Source organism: Anomalospiza imberbis, chromosome 18, assembly GCF_031753505.1.
Source record: "Anomalospiza imberbis isolate Cuckoo-Finch-1a 21T00152 chromosome 18, ASM3175350v1, whole genome shotgun sequence".
NCBI classification, from domain to species: domain Eukaryota; kingdom Metazoa; phylum Chordata; class Aves; order Passeriformes; family Viduidae; genus Anomalospiza; species Anomalospiza imberbis.
Genome location: NC_089698.1, coordinates 2,155,781 through 2,181,466, shown reverse-complemented (window position 1 = coordinate 2,181,466; position 25,686 = coordinate 2,155,781). Strand labels below are relative to the sequence as shown.

The 25,686-nt window shown below is 55.7% G+C and overlaps 1 protein-coding gene across 11 annotated transcripts in view; it reads right to left on the bottom strand.

Moving 5' to 3' along the window:
* Nucleotides 1-2,266: 2,266 nt before the first annotated feature.
* The window catches only part of NCOR2 (nuclear receptor corepressor 2), a 229,749-nt gene continuing 206,329 nt past the window's right edge, over nt 2,267-25,686 (bottom strand). For 8 of the 11 annotated variants that reach the window (XM_068208356.1, XM_068208359.1, XM_068208357.1 and 5 more), the window contains 20 exons: nt 24,434-24,584; nt 20,820-20,972; nt 20,384-20,470; nt 19,650-19,924; nt 18,500-18,863; nt 17,536-17,766; nt 17,194-17,439; nt 16,920-17,069; nt 16,385-16,525; nt 16,112-16,274; nt 15,152-15,585; nt 12,694-12,837; nt 12,432-12,574; nt 11,900-12,093; nt 10,277-10,423; nt 9,830-9,975; nt 8,468-8,521; nt 6,263-6,490; nt 4,436-4,615; nt 2,267-4,309 (listed from right to left, as the gene is read on the bottom strand). In XM_068208356.1, the coding sequence (XP_068064457.1) occupies nt 4,134-4,309; nt 4,436-4,615; nt 6,263-6,490; nt 8,468-8,521; nt 9,830-9,975; nt 10,277-10,423; nt 11,900-12,093; nt 12,432-12,574; nt 12,694-12,837; nt 15,152-15,585; nt 16,112-16,274; nt 16,385-16,525; nt 16,920-17,069; nt 17,194-17,439; nt 17,536-17,766; nt 18,500-18,863; nt 19,650-19,924; nt 20,384-20,470; nt 20,820-20,972; nt 24,434-24,584 (3,807 nt within the window). In that variant the 3' untranslated portion in view covers nt 2,267-4,133. The remainder of the gene's footprint in view (nt 4,310-4,435; nt 4,616-6,262; nt 6,491-8,467; nt 8,522-9,829; nt 9,976-10,276; nt 10,424-11,899; nt 12,094-12,431; nt 12,575-12,693; nt 12,838-15,151; nt 15,586-16,111; nt 16,275-16,384; nt 16,526-16,919; nt 17,070-17,193; nt 17,440-17,535; nt 17,767-18,499; nt 18,864-19,649; nt 19,925-20,383; nt 20,471-20,819; nt 20,973-24,433; nt 24,585-25,686) is intronic. The other 3 variants (XM_068208364.1, XM_068208358.1, XM_068208365.1) reach the window with 3 other exon arrangements.

Genomic DNA, 25,686 nt, shown 5'->3' with positions numbered 1-25,686 from the left:
TCACACACACCCACAGCAAGGAGCCGCTTTCTGCTGCCAAATAAGTTTGGGGTTGGGTTGGTTTGTTTGCTTTTTTATTATGTAAACCAGCACGGCAGCGGTCGCGCGCTGTCCCCCACCGCTCGCTGGGCACCCGAGCACAGTAACAGTGAACAAACCCATCACCTTTAGCAAAACCACCCCCTCCCCTCTGGAGCAAGCTGTGGAGTTATTTACACCTGGTGGTCTCTGCACAGCCCCGGCTGTCGTACAAGTCCCTCCAGAGCAGCTGTGCACAGGCTGGGTACACACAGAGAGATTTTTCCCCTCCCAATACAGTTCAAGAGACAAATCGTCCAGTGATTTGTTTGTGTTTGTACAAGTTACAAAGCTGGTAAAAGTTAAGTTTAAACTCGGGGTTTTGGAATAGTTTAAATGCGAGTTTCTCCTGGATTGCACAACCGCAGCCAACAGCTCGAGGTGGTGCTGTCAGACCCTGCTGTGAGATTTTGGGGTGCTCGGGGATGCCTCGGTGGGGAGAACGAGGGCCAGAGGGGGAAACACCACAACCTACAGGAGCAGCAGCTCCTCCTTTCCCAAAACCACACTCCCCTGGGTCCACACCTGAGCAGGTAAAGCGGGGTCATCCCTCTGCAGCCTCCCAGGTCCCGGGGGGAAGCCCACCAAGCCGCTCTGGGCCTCCTGCCCACGCACTGCCAGCTCATTGCTGTGACACAAATTAATTAACCCGCAGCAGGAGGATGCTCTGCTCCTGCACCCCAGCAAGGGGGCTCAGAGCTCACCAGTGGGAGATGCTGCTGCTGCTCTAGGGCTCTCCTCAGAATCCCTCCATCCCTGTCCCTGCTGCTGCTGCCAGCGGCAGGCAGCTCCGGGAGGGGCTGGGTGGGGATGGGGTGTGTGGGGAGACCCAGCAAGACAGAGAGTGCCAAAACCAAGCAGTGCTGTGGCCAAGTGTGGGGCTGAGTTCTCAGCAAGGGGGGGATCCCCAAGATTAGGATCCCACTGGAACAAAACCCACCTGTCCTGGCCTCAGCCGGCCTCCTGCATCCCTGGGCTGCTCCCCCAGCCTAGGGCAGGTGGGATGGGGATAGATGGCACAGCCAGGGCCTGAGCTCCTGCACAGAGCTAGGAACATCAGCAATGTTTTCATGTTCCCCCACTCAGGAACAATGCCAAAGGATCTCACTGAGCAGGGGGCGAAGCTGCTGGAGCCCTGCAGCATCTCGGTGTCACCAGTGTCACCCCAGCACCTTCACGTCCTCCCAGCCCACAGCACTGTCCCCTCCTGCGCACACTGCCCTGCCCAGCCGCTGGTGGGTGACATCTGCCCATCCAGCCATCCATCCATCCAGCAGCACTGAGCCAGCCACAAACCCTGTAAAGGCTGAAACATCCTCACCAAGACCTTACAACTCTTCTGCCATGCTCGTGGCACAGCCTCGGGTATTGCTGTGCTTTGGCTCCAGCCCAGCCCCAGCCCCTCGCCTTGCACACACAGAAAACAGGGGAAGTGAGAGGAGAAGAGAAACACAGCTCCAGGGTTGGCACTGAGGGGTGGGTCAGGCTCTTCTCTCCATCCCACGGCTCTGGGTGCTGCCCGTGCTGCTGGTGAAAGCTGCCCATGGCCAACAGGGAGTGCAGCCCAACCCAGCCCAGCTGGGGTGGAGACAAGGCGGCTCTGCAGCTCCTGGCCGGAGCCCGTGGCCCTTCCTGATGTCCCCACACCCCGCGGCAGGGCTGGCACGGGGGGCCCACGTGGCGAGAGACCCGAATGCCTCGCCAGTACCTCCATCCCTGGCGTGCTGCACTACCTACCACTGGTGAGAGCCCCAAAGGCAGCAGCTCCAGTGCCCTTCTCTCGCCCCTCTGGCCACGGCGCAGCCCTCGCTGGCTCACTGGCAGGCTCTGTGGTGCCACTCTGCCAGCTCTGCAGCCACCGTCCACTCACAGCGCCTTCCTGGACATCTGGAGACACCAAGCAGCACACAGTATTGCTACTGTGCCAAGTGGGAACTTTATTCTTTGATGTGGTTGGGGTTTTTTCCCCGCCGTTTTTTTCCAAATCGGCTACGGAGGCGGCTTTGAAGATGGGTCAGATTTGGATAATTCTTTTTTTCCCAGCAGAATCTGCAACATTTTAATAGCGTTTTGCCCAGACATCAGCTCTGTGAGTTTGTACAGCTCAGAGCCACGGAGACACCAGCAGCAATAACCTGGGAACGCAAAGACTTGTGCATTGTCTCGGATTTTTTTCTTAAAAAAAAAAAAAAAAAAAAAAAAAAAAAGCACAACAGAAAAGACACAAACATTGATGAACATTTAAAAACCTGTACATTGTAAAAAAACAAAACAAAAAATAAAACCCAACAGAAAAAAAAAACAAACAAAACAAACCCCAAACAAACAACAAACACCATCATTCTCTTGCTTTGAAATCAGAATCAACCTGGGAACGTTGCAGGGGGAAAAGAAAGATCCATGGGGAAGGTGACGGCGCCTGAGCCCGCGGGGCTGCCGGAGGCTGCGGGGCTGGGCCGGGCTGGGGCTCCTCTAGCGTATAGAATGCAAAGCATTTAATACATTTTATTTTTTTTTTTTCTTTTTTTGCCATTTGTTTTCCCCCCAGAGCGAGAAAGCAGAAGTGAATGAAAAAAAGTCTAATATTTTTGTTCTTTAACCATGTAACTGCAGATATGAGCCAACATCATGGAATGAAAAAAATAATGTAAAGTAGAGCATTCGTGTGTATCACAAAAATACAATAAAAACTTTTTTTTAACTTTTTTTTTCCTTTTTTTTTTTTTTTTTTAAAGTTTCCTGTGAACTCCCTGCCACGCTGGCCTCCTGCCCACTCTGCCCGTGCCCTGGCCAGCTTGGAGGGCTCTGGAGAATCAACGTCTACAACCAGCAAAGGTGTGTGTAACGGGGGGCCCTGCAACCATGGCAAGATTTTTGTTTGGTTTTTTTTTTTTTTAAACTAAGTACATACATTCTCCTGACTCCCAGATAACTTTGATGGATCATTGTTACCTTCTTTTTTTTTTTTTTAAACCCTTCCATACAATGGACAAATGCATCAAAGCCTCCATGTAAGAACAGAACCTCTTTTACAGCATGTAATACTGTGTTTTGTTTAAGTCCTTCCTTGCGTAAAATATTGACATAATTCACTGAAGGTATCAAAAATATACCCTGTAGACCAATACAATTTACAATTGCCTTTTCTCACCATTCAGAAAACAATGCACTTAAAGCAACCGAGCCCCTCGGTGGGCAGCGCGTGAGCCAGCCCGGGACGTCCCTGCCCGCTCCGAGTGACCCGGGATTGCTTCCATCGAAGGGACCAGGATTTTTTTGTGGGTTTCTTTTTTCTAAGAAACAGCTCTTCACTCCCTCCCCTGCCCGCTCCTCCCAGCCACGTTCGAAGCGTGTCGTCGCGGGGCCGATACGTCTTGTGACACGGGAATGCCGGGCACCCAGCCCTCGGATCAGCCAGGGAACCGACCCGGGGCGTTCCGTCCCGCTTCACTTCTCAACCGTTTTTTGTGTTTTTTAAAATCTTTTCTTGAACCCGCTCAAGGTTTTGCAATTCTGAGGCACATCCCCATGGCCGGGTCTGGGGGAGCATCCCACCGCCCGCTGCCGGCTCCGCAGGAACATCCCGCAGCCCTCGTGGGACGGTGCCGGCAGAGCGTCCGAGCGGCCCCGGGACGGACACACGGCCGCTCACGGTCCCTCTGGAGCACGGGGGTCACCGCCCAGCACGGCTGCCAAGATCGAAGATGGGTTCCTTGCGCTTTGTCTCGTTAAGGCTTTTTTTCTTTTCTTTATCAGACCGAAGAGGATGCAGAAATTTCCAGATGTCGAGAAAGAAAAAAAATAACCCAAACAAAATTAAAAAAAAAAAAAAGCAAGAAAGAAACAAACCAAAACCATCATCCCCACCAAACTGTCTGGTTGGGAGGGAAGGGAAAAAAAAAAAAAAAAAAAGAAAAGGGAAAAATGAAATAGCTCTGCTCCTGCATCTTCGCTCGTGAGAGCCGGCGGGGCCGGGGTGGTGGGCGCTCGCCCTGGGTGTCCCGCTCGCTCCCCGTGCCCCGGGTTTGGTCGCCGTCTCCCTGCCCTGGCTCCTCTCATTCACTGTCCGAAAGGGTTTCGTACTGGGAGCAGAGCAGGGGCTTGGGCTCCTCGTCCCAGGCGTGGTGCTGGCTGCCGGGGCCGCCCTGCGGCAGCGGGGCGCTGGGGGCTGCCGTCACCACCCCGCTGGGGAGCCGCATGGTCAGCGGGTTGTAGGGGAACGGCGTCGAACCTGCGCGGGAGGAGGAAGCAGACAGAGTCAGCGCCAGCCGTGGCTGTGCCCCGCTGCCCTGCAGCCTCCCCACAGCCCTGCGAGGCGGCACGGCCGCTCTGGGGGACGCGTCCCCTCCAGCCCTACCTGCGGACGATGGCCTGTCCTCCCAGACGCGGTTGGTGAGGGGGGTCCTGCGGTTGCAGTCGCCCTCCGAGTGCACCGAGGACACGGAGGGTGGCCGCTCGCCCGAGGACAGACCCGGCGCCGGCGACTTGGCCTTGCGGCTGTTGGGTCTGGCAGCGATCTTTGGCTTCCCCCCTCCTCCTGCAAAGAGAGGCACCCGCTGTCACCCGGCTCGTTGTGACGGGACTCGGGGGGTCGGGGACGGGGTGCGGGTTCCCAGCGCTTCCCTTTAGGAGCTTTGCAAAAACGGCTCGTGGCAGGAGGAAAGCTCGCCCCGGACCGACGGCAGCACGACGGGGCATGGCGGTGGGGCGGGTGGAGGAGGGCTCTGCTCCCTCCTGGGCTGCTCCACTTTGTGGGTCGATGCCACCAACTGTCCCGTGGAGGGACGTGGGGCAGGAGAGGCCATGCGGCTGTGGCCGTTTCCCTGCAGGATCTGCTCCCGAGCCAGCTCGAGGCTCAGCCCACAATCGCAGCTCACGAACGGAGCTCTGTGGGTCGCCCCACACGCACAGCAACCCCAGGAGCTGCGGGGCCCTGAGCACATCCCCCATCCTCATGGGCTACATGGCCAGGATGGTCTTTCATCCCTCCTTACAGCAGAATCCCTGGGGATGTTCAGCCAGGTTTTAAAAGGTTTGAAGCCAGAAGGGGCTCTGTGGGGCAGGTGAGCCCAGATAAACCAGGGGGAGCTCCCCAAGGGGGAGGGATGGATGGGCTCTGCATCCCACCCTGCCTGGCCAGCAGCAGGCAGCCTCCACCAGGCATGGGGAGGCACAGCTGGAAGAAGCTGCTGGTTTCATGCAAGAGCCAGAAAAGCTTTTCTGCAAAAAGCTTTAGAGTGCCTGGTGTTAGATGACCCAGAGAGGTGTGAGCTGACCTGGAGGAAGATGCATGTGTGCACCCAGGATCTCCTCCTGAGCCAGGGGCTCTGTGCCTGGATTCCCGAGGCTGGTCCCTGGCAGTGGTGCCATGCTCTTGTGCAGGGCACTCGCATGAGGCACTCTGCCCTCGTGTGTGGGGAACAAATGCTTCCCCCATCCATCCCTGGTCCCTCTCCTCCCTCCCTTTCTTAAGAGGGGATTTGCACAGCCAGCCTCTCATCTATGCTCAAGTCTCCCCAAAGCTGAGCAAACCCTGCCATGGGGCTCTGCAAGCCCCACCAGGGCCCATGGGGCAGCTCACCCCCAGCTCTCCTCCCTTATCATCCCCTAGGCATCACTTTTAGCTCCCTTACAATCTCCCTCTGGTGCCAGGTGCTCCCAGATCCCATCCCCTCATCCCAGGTTGGATTCTGCCCCGACACCCCCAGACACAGGAGTGGGGAGGGAAATGCCACCCTGCCCTGTGTCCTCCACACCAGCCCTTCTCAGCACCTTCCCCTATTTTGGCAGCAGTGATCCCACTGGGGGTTTACAGACAATTGGGGCTGGCTATTTAAGTTTATGCCTTCGATTTTTTGGGTGGGGAGGATTTCCACCCCCATAAACTTCTCCATTGTGTAAAAAAAAAAAAATAGGAAAAGGAGATATTAAAAACCAACAAATAGGGAAAGGAGCAAGTCAGTGGTTTAGAGAAAGCAACAGCACCTTTGGAGACTATTAAATTAACATCAAACAGGATTAATCAGCAGATCCACAAAGCTCAAAGCTGGGGGAGGGAGGGGAGAAAAGAAAACCAAAATGAACAAAAATGGGGAGGGGAGGAATAAACCCCCCTGTAAATGGGGAGATAAAAGGGCTGAGAATTAATAACACAGAGAGAGTGAAGGTGGAGAGGGCTGCAGACCTGGCAAGGAGCGCACGTCCTCGTTTCGTCCATCAGCAGGAGTTATGGGCATAGCAGCGGGCAGGCTTGCACTGGCATTCAGAGAGTTAAAAGCATTGGCACTGAGAGGTGAGCGCTCTTCCCACTGCTCGTCATATTTACCCATTAGGGCTTTCCTAATTATTGCCTCCAACCCCATGTTGGTACTGGAATTCTCTTGGACCGACTGGCTCCTACAACTGATTAGCCCTGGGAGATACGGGAGAGGGAGGAGAGAGGGGTCGGGAGATGGGGGGGAGCCACATGAGAAGAAAGATGGGGGGGATGGGGAAAGGGGGAGAAAGGAGACAAGGGAGAAGGGAAGAAACAAACAGTCAGCACATTCTCGCAAAGCAACAAACTTTGTCATCTTGTTCTTTAAAGCACTGCGATGCACCCGTCCTCCTCCTCCTCCTCCCGCTCCATCCCGCCCCGGGGCTTGGCGGGGGCTAGCGGTGGGACGGATGGGACTCACTCTGGGATCTGGGTTTTGGGAAGGTTCCCCAGGGCCATGGGCTGGGGACGAGGGTTTGTCACGGAGCCCCAGGGAGCATCTCCAAGGAGCAGGGGCTGTGCTCCCAACCCAGCCAGGCTCGGCACGGGGACAGGAGGAAAGTAATTTGGATGTGGGGTCCATGTGCACACATAGCAAAAGTCAGTGTGCCAGGAATTTGGAGGCCGGGGCGGTTTCCTATAAAGGAAATCAGGGAAGGAAGAAGGAGTACCCCACACAAAAACACTTAATGAGAAAGACGTGCCTGGATTTGGCCCTGGGGTGACAGGATGCAGGCAGCCCCCAGAGCTGCCTGCGTGGGTCGGGCTGTGGGGAGAGGGAAGCGTCCTGTTGTCCCTCCTCGAGCTCTCTGCAAGCCCCCTGCCCCCACCCCCTCTCTCCCCAGGCCGGGTTCCCACGGGGACCAGCGCCCCCCGGGCTGCGGGACAGGATGCAGAGGCGAAGTGTCCGCGTGGGTGTGAGTCTCAAGCCATGCAGTTATGGAGCAGCACCGCACAGGGACCAGAGGCTCAGCCACGCCACCGTCATTCCCGGGGTGGCAGTTACAGGGAACAAGCAAGGGCAAAATACAGACACGGAACTGCCAGCCCCCCCCAGCTGAGCCCATCCTGGGCTATTGGATCTGGGATCCCTGCCCCTCTGCTCGGAAAGGGACGGATCCCAGGTCCCCGTAAACCTGGTTTGAACATTTGTCTTGCTGTAAAATCAGGCAGGGTCTTTGCTGGTCCCCTCTAGCCGAAACTGACCCTCAAATCTTGTCTGCCAGGGCTCCTCAGGTCCTCTCTGGCTGCACCTGCTCACCCCAGCAGCTGATGCCAGCTCACTTCTTCTCCCAAACTCATTTCCACTGGCAAGCAGTCCTACACCACTGGCCCTCCCACGGCACCAAACCCCTGCCCACAGCACCTCCTGCCCTTGGCTGCGGGAAACGTGCCGCTCTCCTACTTAAAACTAACATCCTGAAGGCACTCCTGCTGTAGGAGAGCATTAATGCTTAATCAATTAAGTAGCAATTAGTATTTCTCAGTGGGGATTCACTCCATTTTTGAGTCCACCTGGACACGTCGCAGGCGGCAACAGTGTGACCGCTTCCCCCTGTCATTCCCCCTGGGCTGGTCGTGGGCCTGAGCACTCCTCCAACTCCCAGGAGACACCTCCTCCTGCCCCAGCACTCCCCATCTCCTTTCTGGTCCTCAGCATCGCCACTTTACCCAGCACAGGGTGATCCTCTTGCCCCAGTTTGCTTTTGTAACTGGCTCCTGCATCCTGCCCAGCCCAAAGTGACAGAGACCCCACTGCCCACCCTCACACTCCCCTTTGCCACTGCCCTCCCACCCACCCACAGGTGACCACAAGGTCCCAGCAGGAGCAGGGTGCTCTCTCCAGGTGCGAGGTCCACCTTGCTAAGATGGTTTAACCCTCTGATGGCATCAGATGGCCAACCCTTGCTTGACCTTTAGCCTCTCCTCAAACTCTGCCAGGCTTTCCAAACTCTGCCCTTTCTCCAACCCAACAGCAGGGAGTTATGGTGTGTCCCAAGGCTTCTGCCTCCCAGCAACTGTTACAGTTTTAAGGGAAAACAGAAAAAAGGAGATGCTTAAATCTACTGAGCCTCCTGTTCTCCATAGCTGTAAGCCCTGAGGGAAACGAGGTACAGGTATGTGGGGAGTTACCTGCTCCGGTAATCGCTGGCATGTTGAAAATCTCTGTCCCAGGCTGCCCCACATCTGGAGAAAAACAAAGAAGCTCTTCAGCACGGAAAGCAGCACATGCAGGTTAGTGGCTGGGAGGACCTGCCATGGCAGCCATGACAAGACTCCCATCTCTGTCACAGCACTCTGGACAGCGGCCCAGCTCCTCCAGGCACCGGGGCGGGACTGTGGGTGCTGGCTGGAACCAGGAGTAACTCCCAGTGCCTTTGGGAGATCCACAGTGGGCACCTTCACCAGGTGGGAAAGGGCAAAAAAGCAGAGTCCTGAAAGCCAGGGCAATGTCTTTGCGCTCAGTGCTGGCCTCCCTCCCTTCCTCCCTCCTGCCCTTGGGATTACAAGCTCCATGAAGCCAAACCTCTCTCTCCTGCCCATGGGATTTTCAAAGGCTCAATGCCCCCTATCCATGGAGAAGGTCTGGGCAGCAGAGAGGGCAAGGAGGAGGAAAAGAAATGTTAAATCAATATTTTCCCTCTTAGCTGAGCTGTTTGACTTGGATATTGCTTTCCTTAGAATAACAGAAATTCTCATCAAATAAGAGGCGTATCCAATTTCTATGTATTTTTTGTTGATAAGGGAAAGTGTGGAAGGTCAGGGGGTTCAGCCACATGTCCCCAAAGGGGCATAACAATACTGTTGGCTCATGGTAACATCATCCAGGAGACGAGACAGCTTGGTCCCTCTTATATCCGATGCAGCTGTTGTAAGATGGATTCAAATTGAATTAGTATTGACTGTATAATGCAGGGCTAAATTAAATTATGATCCTATCTACTCTATTAGCAGTTAATGAACAAACGGGCTGAATTTCTAATCTGAGCCAGCCTGGTTAGTTTTACAGAGCTGCACCAATATTGATGTAGGGCTTAAAGTAAGGCTGGGGGGAGATGCATCTCAAGGAGGAAGGATTCAGCTTGGCTGGCCAGTCATTAAAATATCAATTGCTCTTAAGTGTCCTCCATGCTCAGCTCATTATTTCCTTCCTACTGAGGTTATCTGGTGTGGGTGGGATTGACAGCCTCAGAGCACAGAGACCATGCTGGGAAGCTCCCATTGCTCCCCCAGATCCACACATTCACTGCTGGCACCAGTACAGAGCATTCTAGGAAACCACTGGACCTTGTTGTTCATACAATCACAGAATGTTCTGAGCTGGAAGGGACCCACAAGGACCATCGAGTCTGACTCTTCAGTGCAGACAGAGCTGTCTGGGAGCTCCCAGCCCTTTAACACAGCAGCACTCATTCCCAAATCTCCTCTGCTTCACGTGTCCTCGAGGCTTTTCCTCCCCTGGTGCCCTGCATTCGCCTCCCCACAGGTTCTTACTGTACTCCGTCTCGTTTTTGTTGGTCGTGCTGAGCTTCTTGATGATCTCCTGCTTCTTGGACTTCACCATGGCAGAGTTGCTTTCGGTCAGCTTGCTGAAGAAAGCTGGACGCTGCGTGTTGTTTCCTGGGGACTTGGATCCCATCCTGCAGAGCAAAAGACCACTGGAAACCTCTGCAACGTCCACCGCACGAAATCCTACCTAAAGAGCCTCTTCCCGCTGTGTGACTGCTCAGGATCAGGCTGGGAGCTCCTGGGATACTCAGCATCTCCAACCTCTCTCCCTGTCCCAACGATAAATGTACCCCGTGGTATTGAACAGCCGTGACAAATACAGCCCCTGGGATGGGACACAGCTTTGGGCAGCAAGGAAAGCAGCCCAGGCCAGGCCATGTGTGGGGACATCCCCACGCCCAGCTGCCCCCGGCACCTGCTCCCAGGCCCTACCTCTGGTCCATGGGCTCTCCCTCGCGGAACAGGACGGGGTACGGGGCGCTCTTGGCGTGTTCCGCGTCTGCCGCGCCGTCGGGTGGGGACACCGGCTCGATGCAGCTGTCCGGCCCCCCCGCCGCCGCCTTGCCCTGCTCCGGGGACCTGGGCAGCAAGGGGACACACCATGGGTTCACTCTGACTGCCCCTGTCCCTGTGCAGCACCTCGGGGTTGGGAGGGGGAAAGGATTCCCGGTGCCTGGCAGCACGGGAGAGCGTGGTTTGGGCTGAGCCAAGCCCTGGGCCTGATCCCCCCAAAGTGGGACAGCTGAGCCACCCCAAACACAACAGCCCAGGAGGGACCTGCTGGTGGCAGGGACACATGGATCCCTGTGGAGGGCTGTGACATTAGCCTTTTAGAGACGCTGCTTTTGATTCTCTGTATCTGTGAACACAGCGGAGGCAGAACCCGCCACGTCCCATCCTCCTTGTCAGGGCCACACAGGAGCTGGGTGGCTGCAGGAGGGGGCCTGCAGCTGGGGCAGCTTGGAGAGGATCACTACTGGCCCCTGATGCCTGCCTGTGGCCAGAGCCTGGGACACGGCCACGCTCGAGTCTGCGAGGAATTCCTCACACCGAGTTCTGGGAATTTATGTCTTTGTTCTTTCTGTGGTTTCTCTTTTTTCCCCAGTTTTTTTTTTCATCACTGGGTGGTCAGGGCTGGGCTCTTTTCCTTCATGTTATAAAGCCAACTCTAGGACCAGGCAGAGCCGGGAAGAACAATCCCATTTGCTGACAAGACACCACTCATTCCTGGATACATCTGGGTGGGTGTTTGGGTGGGAAGACAGACCCATTTTTAAATTCCATACAACAGGAATCAGACCTGCCTTGTAGCAGCAAGGGGATTTGAAAATGACTTTGAAACAAATACAGGTGGTGCCTGAAATTAACAATTGCAGTTGTCAGGGCACCTGTGTCTAATAAACTTCTGATTCACTGTGCAAGATGAAGATAAAAGTAACTTTGAACCAATGGAAAACATGTTGCTTCAGGTTTTTTGGAATCATCTGTGGCCAGGGACCGAGAACAGCGACAGGACAAGAGGCAACAGGCACAAACAAAACACGTAAAATTCCATCCCAACACAAGGAAACCCTTTTTTCCTGTAAGAGTGCTGAAATGCTGGGAACAGGTTGGCCAGAGAGGTGCTGTCTCCAACAGTGGAGATATTCTGAACCCAACCAGCCAGGACCCAGGGCAACCTGCTCAAGAGGTCACTGCTGGGCTGGGTGATCTCAAGAGATCCATTCCCACCTAAACCATCCTGTGACACCAGCCAGACTGGGAAGGGAATTATGCATGGACTCTAAGGGGGCCTAAAGATCATCTCTAGGACAACAGGGATGGCAGGAGGCACCACCCCAGGGGAACGATGCCCAGATGAGAAAGGAGTTGGGCTGTGTAAGCAGAGGATCCCCACAAAGCCTGGGAGAGCAATGCCAAACTCCAATCTGCCCCGTGCAACCCCTCACCGCGGTGCCAGGCAGCCAAGAGCACCCACCCGCCTTCCCCTGAGCCACCTGAGCTCAGGCTGGCACCTGCCCACCTGCGCCAGCCCGGCTTGGCCTCTGAGCTCACCGTTTGCCCCCTTCGCTCTGCGGGGAGATGCGCGAGGCCGCCGCGTGCTCCTGCTGCTGCAGGTAGGCCTCGCTGGGGGTGCGGCGCAGGTCCAGCACCGGGCACGCCGCCCCGGGGAACGAGTACACCGGGGGCTGGATGTGGGAGTTGAGCTGCTGCGGGTGATGGCGCGTGTAGTCCTGCGTGATGACCTCCTGGAGAAGAAACCAGAGTCAGAAATAGAGCTGGTTTCGACCTTTGCCTTGCTTGGCCCAGCTAAGAGGGTGAGCAGGAGGGAAATAAGCTGATTTCTCCCCACAGATGGAACTTCTGCCTCCTGTCTGCAACAGCTTTTGTGATGGGCTTCTTGGGGACACAAATACCTGGGCTGAACACTCGTGATGCCCCCTGCTCTCCAGCCCCCAACCAGAGGAGTTGAGCTCTCCAGTGTCACTCCCAGCCCATCCCCACCAGACACGTTTCGCTGAGCTCCTCCCTCCTCCCTGGAGCCCCAGCAGGAAGGGCATGGAGGTGAATGAGGTTGGTTAGTTACACTGATGTGCTGGGCCAGCGTGACCACGCGCTGGTTCATGCCCTTGATGCTCTGGCTGGACTGCAGGGGCTGGCACTGGGGGCCGTCGGGCTGCCGCAGGTGCTGCAGGTGCGCGGCTTCGGGAGCCGAGGCCTTCAGTGAGCCTGGGGGGCACCAAGGAGAGAGCAGGAATGAGATGACATCTGTGTCCCCTTCTTTGAACGCCATCCCAGCACTGGAGCGCAGCCGGCCTGGGCTCTCCCGTGCCAGCCCCTGTTCTCACCTTGCTGCTTCTGCCTCAGGTCATGCTCCCCGTGGCCCTTCTCCGTGTCCTGCAGCAGCTTGGCCCCTTTCTCATGGGACAGGCTGGGCGAGCTCACGGGACTCACTGCTTCCATCCGCTCGGGGCTGTAGCCTCCATGAAAGCCTGAGGAAATGGAAGGGAGTTAAAACCAGGAGCTCACTTAGCTTTTCCCTAGCTTTGTTGCACCATTGCTTGTGGGTAGAGTCACATGTTCAGCAAAGTGTGGGGAAAAAAGAAATGAGGGAAGACCTGGCAGGTCACACTGCAGGCCACCTCCGATGTCCAGCTGTGGTGATGGCTGCTGGGAAGAGGCGATGTCTCATTCCTGCAGAACTGGACACTGACAGCATGGGATCCAGGGACCAAATCCAACCTCTGCAGGTTCACAGTTTGTACCCCCATTTTCTCCACCCACTGAAACCCTCACTATGCCCGGAGGGACAAGGATGCCCAGAGAGAGTGGAGGTGGCTGCACAAGAGGTCTCCAAGTAAAACAAACCCCCAGGCCCACCATGGCCAGCACTGGGGACTTGAAAACTGGATGTGAGACCCTGGAGACCCCAAATGCCACTCCAGAGACAGTGGACTCACAGACCATAGGGGCAAAATTTGACCATTCTCTGCTTTTTAACACCTTGCACAGACTCACAGAACCATTTAGACTGGAAAGACCTGTAAGCTCACCGAGTTCAACCACAAACCTACCACTGAAAACTCCACTAGGGTCTGCACAAGCCTCTGCACAGACTGAAAGTGCATCAAAGCAGGTAGAGCTGCAATGAGAGACAACCATCATCTTTCAGCAGAGAGGGGAAACTGAGGCATGGATGGGTTATGCTTCTGCAGAGGAGAGGCAGAAGATGAAGGGGCCCTGGAGGAGACAAGTGGTGCCTCTCTCCAGCCAAGCACATTTGGCACCACAGCTTTTGCCTCCACCGACCTTTATCCTCCTAACACTCTATTCCTAGAGACTGCCCTCAGCAGGCAAACGTGGCAGGGGACCCACAGCCCTCCTGGAGGGTTCCTCCCTGTACTTGAGGCACAGGGAGGGGAGGACTCCATGGAGAACCTCCCTGCACCGGGGATGGGGATGCAGCATCCCCCATTACCCCATGCACAACAGCACTGAAGGGACCGCACTTTAGACTCACCCAAGATGAAGTATCCTGCTCTGGAAAGGTCCCTAACCAACAGTTAGGTCCTGAGGAACAGCACCTTCTTTCTGTAAGCTCTGTGGCCAGAGCAGAGCTGCCTCTCTCCACAGCACAACACTCAGCTGGATGAAGTACAGGTGTCAGGGAAAAAGCTGGGCAAAGCTCAGCCAGGGAGTGCCCCACGGCCAGAGGCACAGCCACAGTCCTGGAACACGCTGCTAGAAGGTGCCAGGACCAGACATGACGGAGGGCTGGGACGGGCTGCAGCTCTTCTCCCCAGCCATGCTGCCCTATCCTCTCCATCCTTGGGATGTGGGGAGTGGGACAGGAACTCCCAGAACTGATGGCCAAGGCAGCTGCAGCAACTTGCATATGGGGTCTCACCAAACCCCCACAGACTGCTTGTTGCTTCTACATGCTAGTGGGAGCCTGGATGAATGCTCTGGTTCAAGGCTGGTCCCATCAAGAATGACCCAGACCTTGAAATCCATCGCCCTCTCTGCACTTTCTACTGGAATAACTAATCCTAGTGCTTTTGTGTCTTACACGAGATTCCCCTCTTAGCTGGCTCTTGTGGTCTGCTCTGGAAATGGCTGCTGAGCACGGCTGGGCTAAGCGATCCCAGGACAGCCACGGTGCCCACGGGCAGCATCCAGCACCAGCACCCTGAGTGAGATCACCCTGAGCACAGGGACCCCATCCAAGCTGAGACCCACAAAGGCCTCAGAGACCCTGCAGCTCATGACAGGGAGGTGCTTGTCTGATGGCCAGCAGCCTTGCCACACTCACAATCCCAGTTCTTCGCTCTGCTCGTTTGATTTATTACCCACAACTGCTCCTTACAGACTGCCTGGGAATTTCTAAGAATGGGGAAATCAAAATTAGCAAATGGATATTGTCTGTAAAAAGCAATACCAGGAACTGGACAACATTTGCAAAACAGGACTTGGTAACTGGAAAAAATAAAAGAGTGTGGGAGAAGGGAAGATCCTTAAAACACACAAAAATAAAAAAGTCTGGAATAACACAATGGCCAGGAAGCAGAGGGACAAGCACACTTGGGGAGCTGATGGAGCCAATATCCAAAATGTGCAACTGAAAATAAGAAGTAATGAAATGAAATGTGTGTCAGGCCCCAGGTCTCTCACCTCTGCCCTCCAATTTCTGACTATCACTAGTGGAGTGGTTACTCAGCGAGCCTCTTTCTTGCTGCCCCTTATCACAAGACATTTGGTGCACGATAATCACACCTACGAGGTTGGCTGCTGTCGTGGCAGTCTTACCGAGTGCTCGGAGCTCCTGCTCCTGCATGGAAAAACGTTTACTTTGACTCTTTTCTCTACTGTGCTGCTCGGAGCCTGAGGCTGCGTGCTGCTGGTCCAGAGGGTGGTGGTGCTGCTGGCTTTTCCCCTGTCCTCTGCCATAGTGATGAGAGGAGCCAGCTCCGGAGGCGGGCAAAGGTCTCGACTCCATGGCTTTAATGGGTGAAGGCGACTGTTCGAGGTTGGCCCCACTGGGCAGCTTTGAGGTGTAGACGTTGTTGTCAGTCTGGGCTCGTTCTGTCTTGGCTTCCCGCGCCCTCGAGGCCTCTTTCTGCAGGATGGCCGGGTCCAGCGGGGCCGCGTAGCCGTCGGCCGCGCTGAGGGAGGAGCGCAGGGTGGAGGCCGAGGGGAAGGCGGCAGAGCGGATCGGTGACGTGGTAGTGGTGGAGGAGGATCTGGAAGGAAAATGAAGACAAGGCCAAGATGAGAGAAGCAGGTGGAGAAAGGGAATGCTGTTACTAGAGCCTCAGTGCTCAGTTTTGCCTGGTCGAGCTCCTTCCAGGCCTCCTGAGCATATGGCTGGGCCATGCAGGGCCAGTGAGGAGGGCTTGGATGGAGCCTCCAGAGTAAGTGGCCACAGGGTAATGGGCCTGAATGCATTGACTGGAGAACACAAAACCCATGGACAGGTCCCAGAGACCTTGGTAACTCCAACACCAGGCTATCTTCAGCAAGAGGAGCAACACCTGTATTTGGGCACAGGCACACTCCTACTTTTTCTCCTGACAGCAGGAAAAGCAAAAGAATTGGGGCACCAAAATGTACCTCTACCCACCACAACTTCCCTGAAAGCCCCAGTCCTGCTCCCACTGAGACTGAAGGGAAGACAACTCTCACTCCTTCCTCTCAGAGGTGCTCATTAATTAAGAGCTGGTGCAGGCATCCAGGCAAGCACCGGAAACCATGGTGGGGGGAACATACCGCAGGACGGAAGGGGTGGGGGTCTCCGAGGAGATGATCTTCATGCCGGTGTTGTGGAGCACGCTGGGGCGCTGCTGGATGGTCTCGTGGGTGCGGGGTGACACGGGAGAGTGCTGGTGGCTGTGAGAGTGGGAGGACGAACGGCTGCTGGACTGCTCTGTACCTGTGGAGAGCACAAGGAAGGGCTTCTTTAGCTCTCTGTCCAACAGCCCTAACCCTACTTTCCACCCAGCACACGTCCCAGGGTGGAGGATGGACTCCTCCCCAGCCTACCTGGTCTCCAGATGGGTGCATGCTCCACTGTGGTGGAGGCTAGGATGGATTTTTCACGCTCCCTCTCTCGTTCCCGCTCCCGCTCCCTTTCCCGTTCGGACACCGATGATCCTGACTGTTTGGTCATGTGCGTGGGCCCTCCTAAAACCCAACCAAAAGGCAGTGAGAGGGCTGCAGACACAGCAATTCCCCCCAGGAGTGCTGCCTGCTCTTCACATTGCTGTATCTGCAAAGCAGATAAGGAATGGCTCCATCCAAGGTCACCTGGGCAGGAGAGACGAGGGCAACCAGTGCGACTGTCCTGGCGCCATCTCCAGGGTATGACCTTCCACAGAGCTGTTTGCTTTGGGGAAGAATGGGGGAAATGCAAGGAAGCCCTCAACAAACAGGAAGAGAGGGAGTCAGTCCCTGAGGAAGAATTCATTTGGGGTCTCCCAACCTGTCCTGGCATGCTGAGCCCATGGCCTTTGACTGCTTACGAGCGTCCTCCTCAGTCATTTTCCTACTGGAAACATGGGAACCTCTCCAGCATTACCTGGGGAGAGCGGGGAGCTGCTGTGCCGGCTGCCGAAGGTCTGGGGGGGTCCAGGGATGTAGGTGATGCGGTCCATGGTGGTGGCAGAGGTGCCAGGGGTAGGGGGCACGAGGACGGGCAGGTGTGGCACTTGGGACAGGTCGATGATGCCTGGAGAAAGAAGCGAGAGGACTGTCAGGACAACGCCGAGCTGCTGCAAGCCTGTGCCAGCCTGACCCAGCCTCCTTCTCCCATAGTGCTCCCAAACCCCCAGACAGTGCCGAGCTGGGAGGACCTGCTGCATAGTTGAGGGCGAGGGAGGGCTCCCGGGGCGACAGCCCGCGCAGCATGTCCGCCCGCTGCGCCATGGCCGTGGCTGCGGCGTTGTGGTGCATCTGCTGCGACGTGATGTAGTCGTTGATGATGGTCTGGCGGTTCTCCATGGCGGCCGTGTCCGGGTAGCCCCGGATGAGGTACGGGGGGTACAGGTGTGGGTACGTGGGGCTTGGAGCCAGATGCCTTGGCAGGTAGTAAGCAGCAGCTGGGAGAGAAAAGGATGCAGATGTGAAGCCTCAGAGATCTCAGGCTTTTGGAGCGTAAGACGGAAAACAGCAAATCGTGCCCCCAGCCAAGGTACCTGCTTCCAGCTGGATTCCCCTCGGGATGGCGGCGGGGTCGAAAGGCAGCGGGATGTGTCCTCGGTACAGATCGACGCCGCTGACGCCGCGGAGCAGGTGCTCGTACGGGGAGATGGGGTGGTGGTGGTCGGGCACGGGGGCGTGAGGAGACTTGGAGTTGGTGAGCTCTCTCGAGGTGGGGGTGATCTTTCTCTCCTGGGACACCGGCTTCCCAGCAGTGATGCTCCCTACTGAGAGCAGAAGGAAATGAGTCAGAGACTGAGCACTGCGGCCAAGCCACGTCCCTGAGCGATGCCTTTGGCCAAGCATGTCCCACAGGGACAATTGTAGCTACCCTGAACTTGAGGGACCTTTCCCTCCTCCCTGCACTGCCATGCCCTGTTACACCACCAAGGTCAGGGGGGGCCAAGTCCCAGTTGCCCCGTGGGAGAGAGGCCTTTCCCAAATCATCCCTTCACCCCAGCACATCCATGCTGGGCAATCTGTGCATTCACCCTGGCCTGCACAAGCCGACGGAGGTGCAGCCTTGCTTCCACGCTCTTCAGCACAAGGAGGTCACTGCTGCTGTTAGTGAGAAGTGTGAACACCTCCCACCCAGTGTCCCAAGCGCTGCTTTCCTATGGAAAACAGAGTGCTGTGGGCCACTGCTGGGACAGGGAGGACACTTTAGGAACACCAATGGCTTCACCAGCCTTGGCCCAAGTCTCTCTTTGGCTACCCTGCTGCAGGCGAGGTGCCCTCACTTCAACAGTGTGAGCACCCCCAGGAAGGGCACTGACCCCCAGCGGTCACTGGCAGCCACCCCAGTGCCATGAGTCAGCCGTGGGCGTGGGGTGCTGGGAATAAATCAACAGGCACCTGCTGGGAATCACTTGGGCAGGTGGGGTCAGCAGCCACCTCCTGTGCACCTCACCTGCTCGGCTGTTAGAAATTTTACCATCAAATAAAAGGATTGGAAAGTACCTTCGTGCTGCCGTGGGGTGGACTCCCGTGTGGAGACCGGAGACGCTCTGTGCAAGTGGCTGCTGAACGCTGTGCTGTGCCCTGCCTGGTGGTCCTCATAGCCGAGGGCACTTTGGTGGGGCTTGCCCGGCTCAGGAACAATCACAGGAGCCCCTCTGGCGATGGAGCCACCAGAGTTTGTCACAGGGCTTGGCCTGTTTTTCAGGCTCTCTTCGTAAGCTCTTTCCAGATTCCTCGGGTCTTGGATGACATCCAGAGAATGCACAGAGTGAAAAGTCCTGCCGGGACTGCCGATGATGGAGCGCACATCGTGCTTTTTGGTACTCGAGGAGGAAGAGCCGCTGTCGTACTTCAGTGGGGTACCCTGGGGACAGGAGGCAGAGGGGACATCAAAGGGGCCTAGAACAGAAGGAGCCCAGTGACTGCATCCCACTGAGTTTCAACAGGATTCAGGATGCCTCGTTCAGTGGGTCAATACACAAAGTTTTCTCAGTCAAGCAGCCAACAGCCATCGGCAGAGCAGAGATAACCACTCGGCACAGGGCAGGGTGGAGGGCCCATCCTGCATGTCTTGCTGTGCTCCAACAAGATGATGATGAGTCACTGCCGAAGGCTGCCTGTGCCCATCACGCCTCTCTCCTACACACGCTTTGAAATGGGACAGGACTGCAAGGTGCCATGGGAACCCTGCAAATATTTGGAGACCAACAGGAGATAGCATGCCACGCTTCATCCTAACTACTGGCCCTGCTGGGTTGCCACTTGCCCATGAAGGGAGGAGACCAAGTTTTTGTGCACCCAGAGTCACAAATGCTGAGGGCACCAAGTTGACTCTGTCCTTGAAAAAGAGGCAAATGTGTCCCCTTTTCTTTATACATCTAGATGGATCATTGCTTTCTTAACGTGCCAGAGGTTCCCTGGGCTTTGTACTTATCTGCAGAGAAGGATTATAGGATGGTTTGGATTGGAAGGGACCCCTTCAAAGGATGGGGCAGGACAACCTGTACCCAAGCAGAGCATCAGTTCTTACCAGTGACTCAACACAAAGCTGTCTCTGCTCTCCTTTTACCTTGGGAATGGCTCCCAGGATCTGTGCAAAGGCAGCAGTATGAGCAGGACCGATCTCATCTGCCGTTCACTCCATACTCACCTGCGTGATGGAACCTTCCTTCAGAGGTCTGGTCAGAGAGATGTCTGGTGTCCGCCTCAGCTCCTCCCGGGGAATCTCATGGATTGATCTTCCTGCTTCTTTCACTGTGGCTACCAGGTCTTCGTGGGCTGATTTCATTTTCAGAGGAGTCAGATCGTGAGATCTGACCTTGTAGGCATCAGATAAGTCCCTTGGTGGAGTGTTTTCCCTCTTGAGCTGTTTGGCTTCTCTTCTGAGGTAGTCCTCATGGGCCTCCACATAGGACCGAGGTATTCCTGCAACCCCCAAGCAGATGATGGATGCAGAGGGTGACTCCCCAGGCAGACCCTGGACTCCAAGTCCCCATGCAGATACTCACTTCTGGGGGGTTTCTAGTTAACACATGTAACTCAGGGACCGGTACCCAACTGAGCCCACAGAGCAGCGGTACCACTGATGCAGCTGGTCCACCTCACATCTACCACCACCTTCTGTACCCATTTCACATCAATTTCAATCTGCTTCATGTGAATCACTGACAATTTTGTCCCTGACTTTGGCGGAATTTGGGTGGGTAGAAGCTGAGCAAGACTGAAAATCTCTCTGAGCACAAAGCAGGGGCTGCAAAGATCTGCAGCTGGACCTTGACGTGCCCATCCTTGCCCATCCTCGTCCCATCCTGACGACGAGAACAAGGGGCCATGCATGTGAGATGCCTCCCCTGTCCATGCCCATCTTGTGCTCCCAGGTTTTACCTTGTGTAATCGAGCCTCGCATGTGATGCTGCTCCTTTAGGTTATGGGGACTGTGTCGGTCTGGAGGGATCGCTCGACCCATGAGACCTAGAAGAGATGCAAGAGGGAAAGTTGGGCTGTGACACAGCAATAATTTACAATGAATACATGACAGTGTTATCAGGGATGCCTGGGACAACAAGGATAAATACCAACAATTTCTAATTTTTTTTTTTTTTTGTATTCCTGGAGCTGGTCTGTCAGGACAGACACTCAAGGCAAACACACCAGTCTACATTCTGTTTTTTTCCCATGCTGGTCAGACGCTGTCCTGTAGGGGTACCAGCTAACCACTGCCAGAACACTGGCACGGGAAGATGCACCATGTAGACAGGAGACAAGAGGAGATCTCCACAGGTCACTAACGTAACAGGTGAAAGGTTTCATGCAGACCCACCTTCAATGCTGGTAGATAAGGTATCTCGAGCTGATAAGCCCCGGCTGATCCTCCCCTCCATCATATCATAGGTCCGCTTAGTTCCTGTGGTCTCATGGGAAGCTCCCGAGCTCCTGCTGTCTTCTTTGGGACACTGAGAAGCAGCAACTCCACCTGAAGCGGGGAACACCAAGAGGCACAGAAAGTCAGCACGGGCCAAGAGAGGGTGTTTACTGCTGTTTGTGTGCGTTGCTGAGGGGTCAGATCCCATCCCAGCATCAGCCGCCGCGACGCAGTGCCAGAAACGTCGCATGGGATTGGCTTCCAGGAAATTCAGCTGGTGTTCTCTCCCCTCCCAGCCTGCCTCAGACTCCAGATCTGTGCCTCCCTCTTGAGTAGGAGCATCCACCCAGTCGTGTCCCATTCCCTCCCTCGCTGGTGGGGCCATCCCGTAGGCAGCAGTACAGCTCTGGCCAGTGGGAGCAGCTGCAGTTCCACTGAACTTGACTCTTTGGGTCTGGGGAGTTTTGGTTTTTTTCCTGTTTGTTTTGATTTTTACTAGACACCTACTGTTTGGGATCTTGGCCAGCCTGAACATCTGCCGAGACACTCCCTGGGTGAGAAAATCAGGGAAAACGGAGGAGAAGCGAAGCCGAGAATGATTCCTTTGAAACAGCACTGAGCACACACAGAACTGGGAGAGATGGTACAAAGCAGAACTGATGGAGTGAGTGCTAGGGTGAGCAGAGACCACTGACTGCCCCCTGATCCAAACCTGGAGCAGGTTCCCTGCAAACAGGCAGTGGACATCTGTCCTGAGCTACAGCCCCACCACCAGCACAGCCCTGCCCGTGGCAGGCAGCATCACGCCCACCCCGGGCAATGGGCACCCATCATGTGCAGCGAGCTGTGAATTCAGCAGCTTCTGATCCAGCTGAATGCCTTGGGTTTATGCCATCAGCTCCAAACAGGATGTCAGCTAGGAGAGACAAACGCCTCTGCCCATCATCCCTGGCCAGGCTGCCCTTGCCAAGGATTGCCAGTGCACTAATCCTCCTCTTTGTGGGTAGAGAAGGTGGTTGTACAATTAGAGAAAGCAGGGAAGTTAAAAACGTGAATTCTATTGTGGACAATCAGGAACAAAACTCCTCCTTGGCAAAACCAGTAATTAATAAAATGGGATTATTACAACTTCACACCCACTGTTGGTTTCCGCAATCAGCACCCACTCAATCCACAAAGTGTTTGGGGCTGTGTGTGGGGAAACAAGAGGGGGTCCGTGCCTGAGCCTTTGCTTCAGCTCCATTTGACAGCAGAAATCCGGGGGTGACATTCAGAATCAGCCAAGCACCATGCGGGTGATGTGCCTGCACCCTGTCATCAAGGCACATCTGTTGCCACCATCCCCTCTGCAGGAGGGGATGTGCTCCCAGGCACCCTTTGTACCACTGGGAAGCAGGGGGAGGGCGCGAGGGAGAAGAGAGACTAAACAGAAAGAAAACCATTCCAAACCCACGTTCCTCGCCTTGCAGAAGCCATCAGCAATCATATGCAGGATGAGAATAACCAATCTAGCACAATTCAGCTCACACATGCTACAGGATCTCGTCTCATTACAGCTCTTTTATTTTAAGCACCCTCATGACACTAAAGAATTTGCAATTTTTTTTCTGCTTGCCAAAATTCATAATCACCAACAGTTTCAGTTTTCTTATTTAATTTTTTTTTAACTCTTCTGCTCCTGGGCTGCTCAGCCTCGCTGGGCTCTACAGGGGGAAGGAGAGAGGTAGGGGCTGGCAAGGCTGCAGCAGCTCATGGGATCACTTGGGATGTAATAAACGCTATCAAGCGTGTAAAAGGCTGCTGGGGAGAGGAAGGAATTATTTCCTCATCTGTGTCCATGGGGGGTGGTGTGAGAGGTGACGGACACAGGCTGCAGCCAGGGAGACTCGGGCTGACACAAACAACAGGGGAGAGTTTGGTCTGCAGCTCTCCCTCACTGCCTGGAGTGGGATCCCAGCTCTGGGCATGGGCAGCCCTCACTGCCAGGAGCACTCCTCACCTCTCCCTGATGGTGCTATTTCTGAGATCAGCCTTGTTCGACCCCCAGCCTGGGCAGAGGTGATTAAAACAGCTTCTTGCAGAAACAAGTCCCGAAACACTTCCTGCGTCCTCCCTGCTCCAAGCCTTGCCAACTGGCCCAAAGGGCATCCAGTCAAGTCCTCCTTGGTGACATTTCTTATCTGGGCTAGAGTTGACAGTGGACCCGGGGGGACATGCTGTGAGCCAGTCTCCATGTGGCAGGCGGGAGGCACAGCACAGAGCCCTGTCCTGAAAGGTCCCTGCGGTCCCAGGACACACACAAAGGTGACAACAGCTGGAGCCTGTCCCCATGGCCTGGCCTGAACCCTCGGCCTCCAGCCCTGCATAAGACAACAGACAACCAGCCCGTGATGAAAGGAGCTGCCTGCACTTGTGGCCACGAGGAAAGGGACTTCTGTGGGACACTGCCCACTGGGCCCAGGCTGCCAGGCAGGCAGGAATGGATACTGTGTCCCAGGGAGGGAGGCACAGGGCTCAGCAGCTTCCCAGAGACACCTACTGAGGCAGCTGAGGTTGGGATCAGCTCCTTAGTCATCTGCAAACTCAGCTGAGAAGGGAGGTGACACATGAGGACAGCCATCTCTGTGCACCCCAGAGCACACACCAGGGCTTTACCCAAGAGGATTCAGGGCTGCAGCATCTCTAAGTTGGCTCTTCCTGACTACAGATGCAAGCCAGCAGGAGTCCGGCTCCACAACAGAGATCCCTGACCCAGCACACAGTGAAAGGCAAGAATGGGGCTGTTTCCAGCCTCACTGGAGAGCAACATCTGCTTATCTCCAACAGGAGGCACCGGGACACGCAGAGCAGCTTTGATGGGCAGTGCTGTGATGGGCTGAGCAGGCGCAGAGCAGGCAGGAGCAGCTGGTGACCACCTGCTGGTACCACTAATGCAGCGAGGCACTGCCAGCAGTTACTGAGGAAAAGCCTTCCCGTGCTGCAGGGGTGCAGCAGCAGCCAGCACATCCCCAGATAGGCTCCTTGTGGGATGCAGGAATGGCTTCACCACCTCCAACAGCTCTAGCAAAACTCACCAGACACTGAGGCTGGGTCCAGGAGGATTCCTGCAGGGCAGCCTCATGCTGGAAAAGCCTCACAGTGCCCAAGTCAACGCAGGTGAGAACCTGACATCCAAATAAACCTTTATGCTGAACTACCTGACTTGCTTCCATCTTGCAGGTTTAAGTCCACCTTGGCCCAACAGTTTGGGAGTGGTCTTGTAATGTTTTCAATCAGTCCCCCTCCACTACAGGGTGCCAGGGATGAAGGCAACACCTTCCCATCTGGTCCTCTCTTCATCCCTCTTTCCCAACATCTTTGCAACCCTGCCTGCCATCTCTAAGACAAGATAACCACACGGGACAGATGGACACAGAGCACCAGGGTGGGAAGGGAGAGAAACGCTGGAAGCAATGACAGGAGGCTGGCCCGTTGAACTTCGTCAGCCTCTCCTCAAATAGCTCCCGAGTCCCAGCCACAGTGGCACAAACCCCTGGCATCTGCCCTAAAAAGGCAGAGAGGATAGGACATACCCTCGTAGGACAGCACGTGGCCTTTCTTCCCTTCGTAGATGACATGTCCTTTGGGCACAGCATCCTCCCTCGCCTTCTCTGCTCTGCTGGGGCTGTCTTCTCCGATTATCCTGGTAATGGTTCCTTTGTACAGCACTTCTGCCGGGGTGCCCTTGGAAAGCCACCAAGATCCATATTTAACAGTGTCACAACCAATTAAGCAAGCGCCATGCGGGGACAGGCTGTTCCTCGCGGGAAGCTGAGCGCAGGGAGCACACCCGGCCTCCGCTTCCTGGCGCAGCCAACAGCCAGGGACTTGCAGCTTAATTATTGATGAGAATGATAATGAGGAGCAGTGAAAAGGTACGTGATCTGTGTGAGGCTGCTGGGAAGAGGCAGGGGATGAGGAGAGCACAGACCTCCAAAACAGCAGCTCTCACCCCGTGTGTTTTGGGGGAAGCTACCTGGCCTGCTCCCTCTCCCCAGGTTTGGGGCACAGGGCTGGTGCTCCCCTGAGGACAGCTTAGTGACAGCAGGCGCTGCTCCAGCATTAGCTTTTTGCCCAGCTTGGCACAGGAGCCACAGAGATGTCCTGCCCACCCAGGCACATCTGCTGGCAGCAGTGTGACCTTCAGTGAGCTGCCTGCGTGCGGGAGCTGGCGGCTGGCAGCGCGCCCGGGCGAGACGGCAGGCGACAACAAAACCGGTCCCGCAGCAGGTCGGGGAGCAGAGCCTGCCTTTAGCTCTCCAACAGGAACAGCAGCAGGCTCCCCACACCCACCAGTGTGAACTGAAACCTCTCCTTCACCACAAGCAGACACAGCTCCTGCCCCTGGAATCCCCTTCAAAACACATGGAGCTGGATGTCCCTGAGGAGTCGCCAGTGATTAACACCCTTCTGCCACTGTAACCTGTCAGTGCCAACTGGGAACAGCCACCATGGGGTGGCAGTCCCCCTTCCCCATCTCTGGGAAGGCACAGTGATGCTGTCAGAGTGACATTCCTGACTGACACGTACCTACTCAGCTCATTTAACCCCAGCAAGCCCTGGGACTGATGCTTGGGGAAGCCTTGGGACGCGATGCCCCCGCCAGCTCTGCTGGTGCTTCCAGGTTGTGCCACTCAGGCTTTTTCCCCACCCCTGCTCTCTACCAAGCCCTCAGAGCAGCAGCAGTCCCCAAGAGCCAGGGCATACCAGCACGTGGGTTCAGTGCTCTGGTCACCCACCCTCGCAGTGGAGCTGGGCACCTGGTAATGGCTCTCCAGCCCCAGGT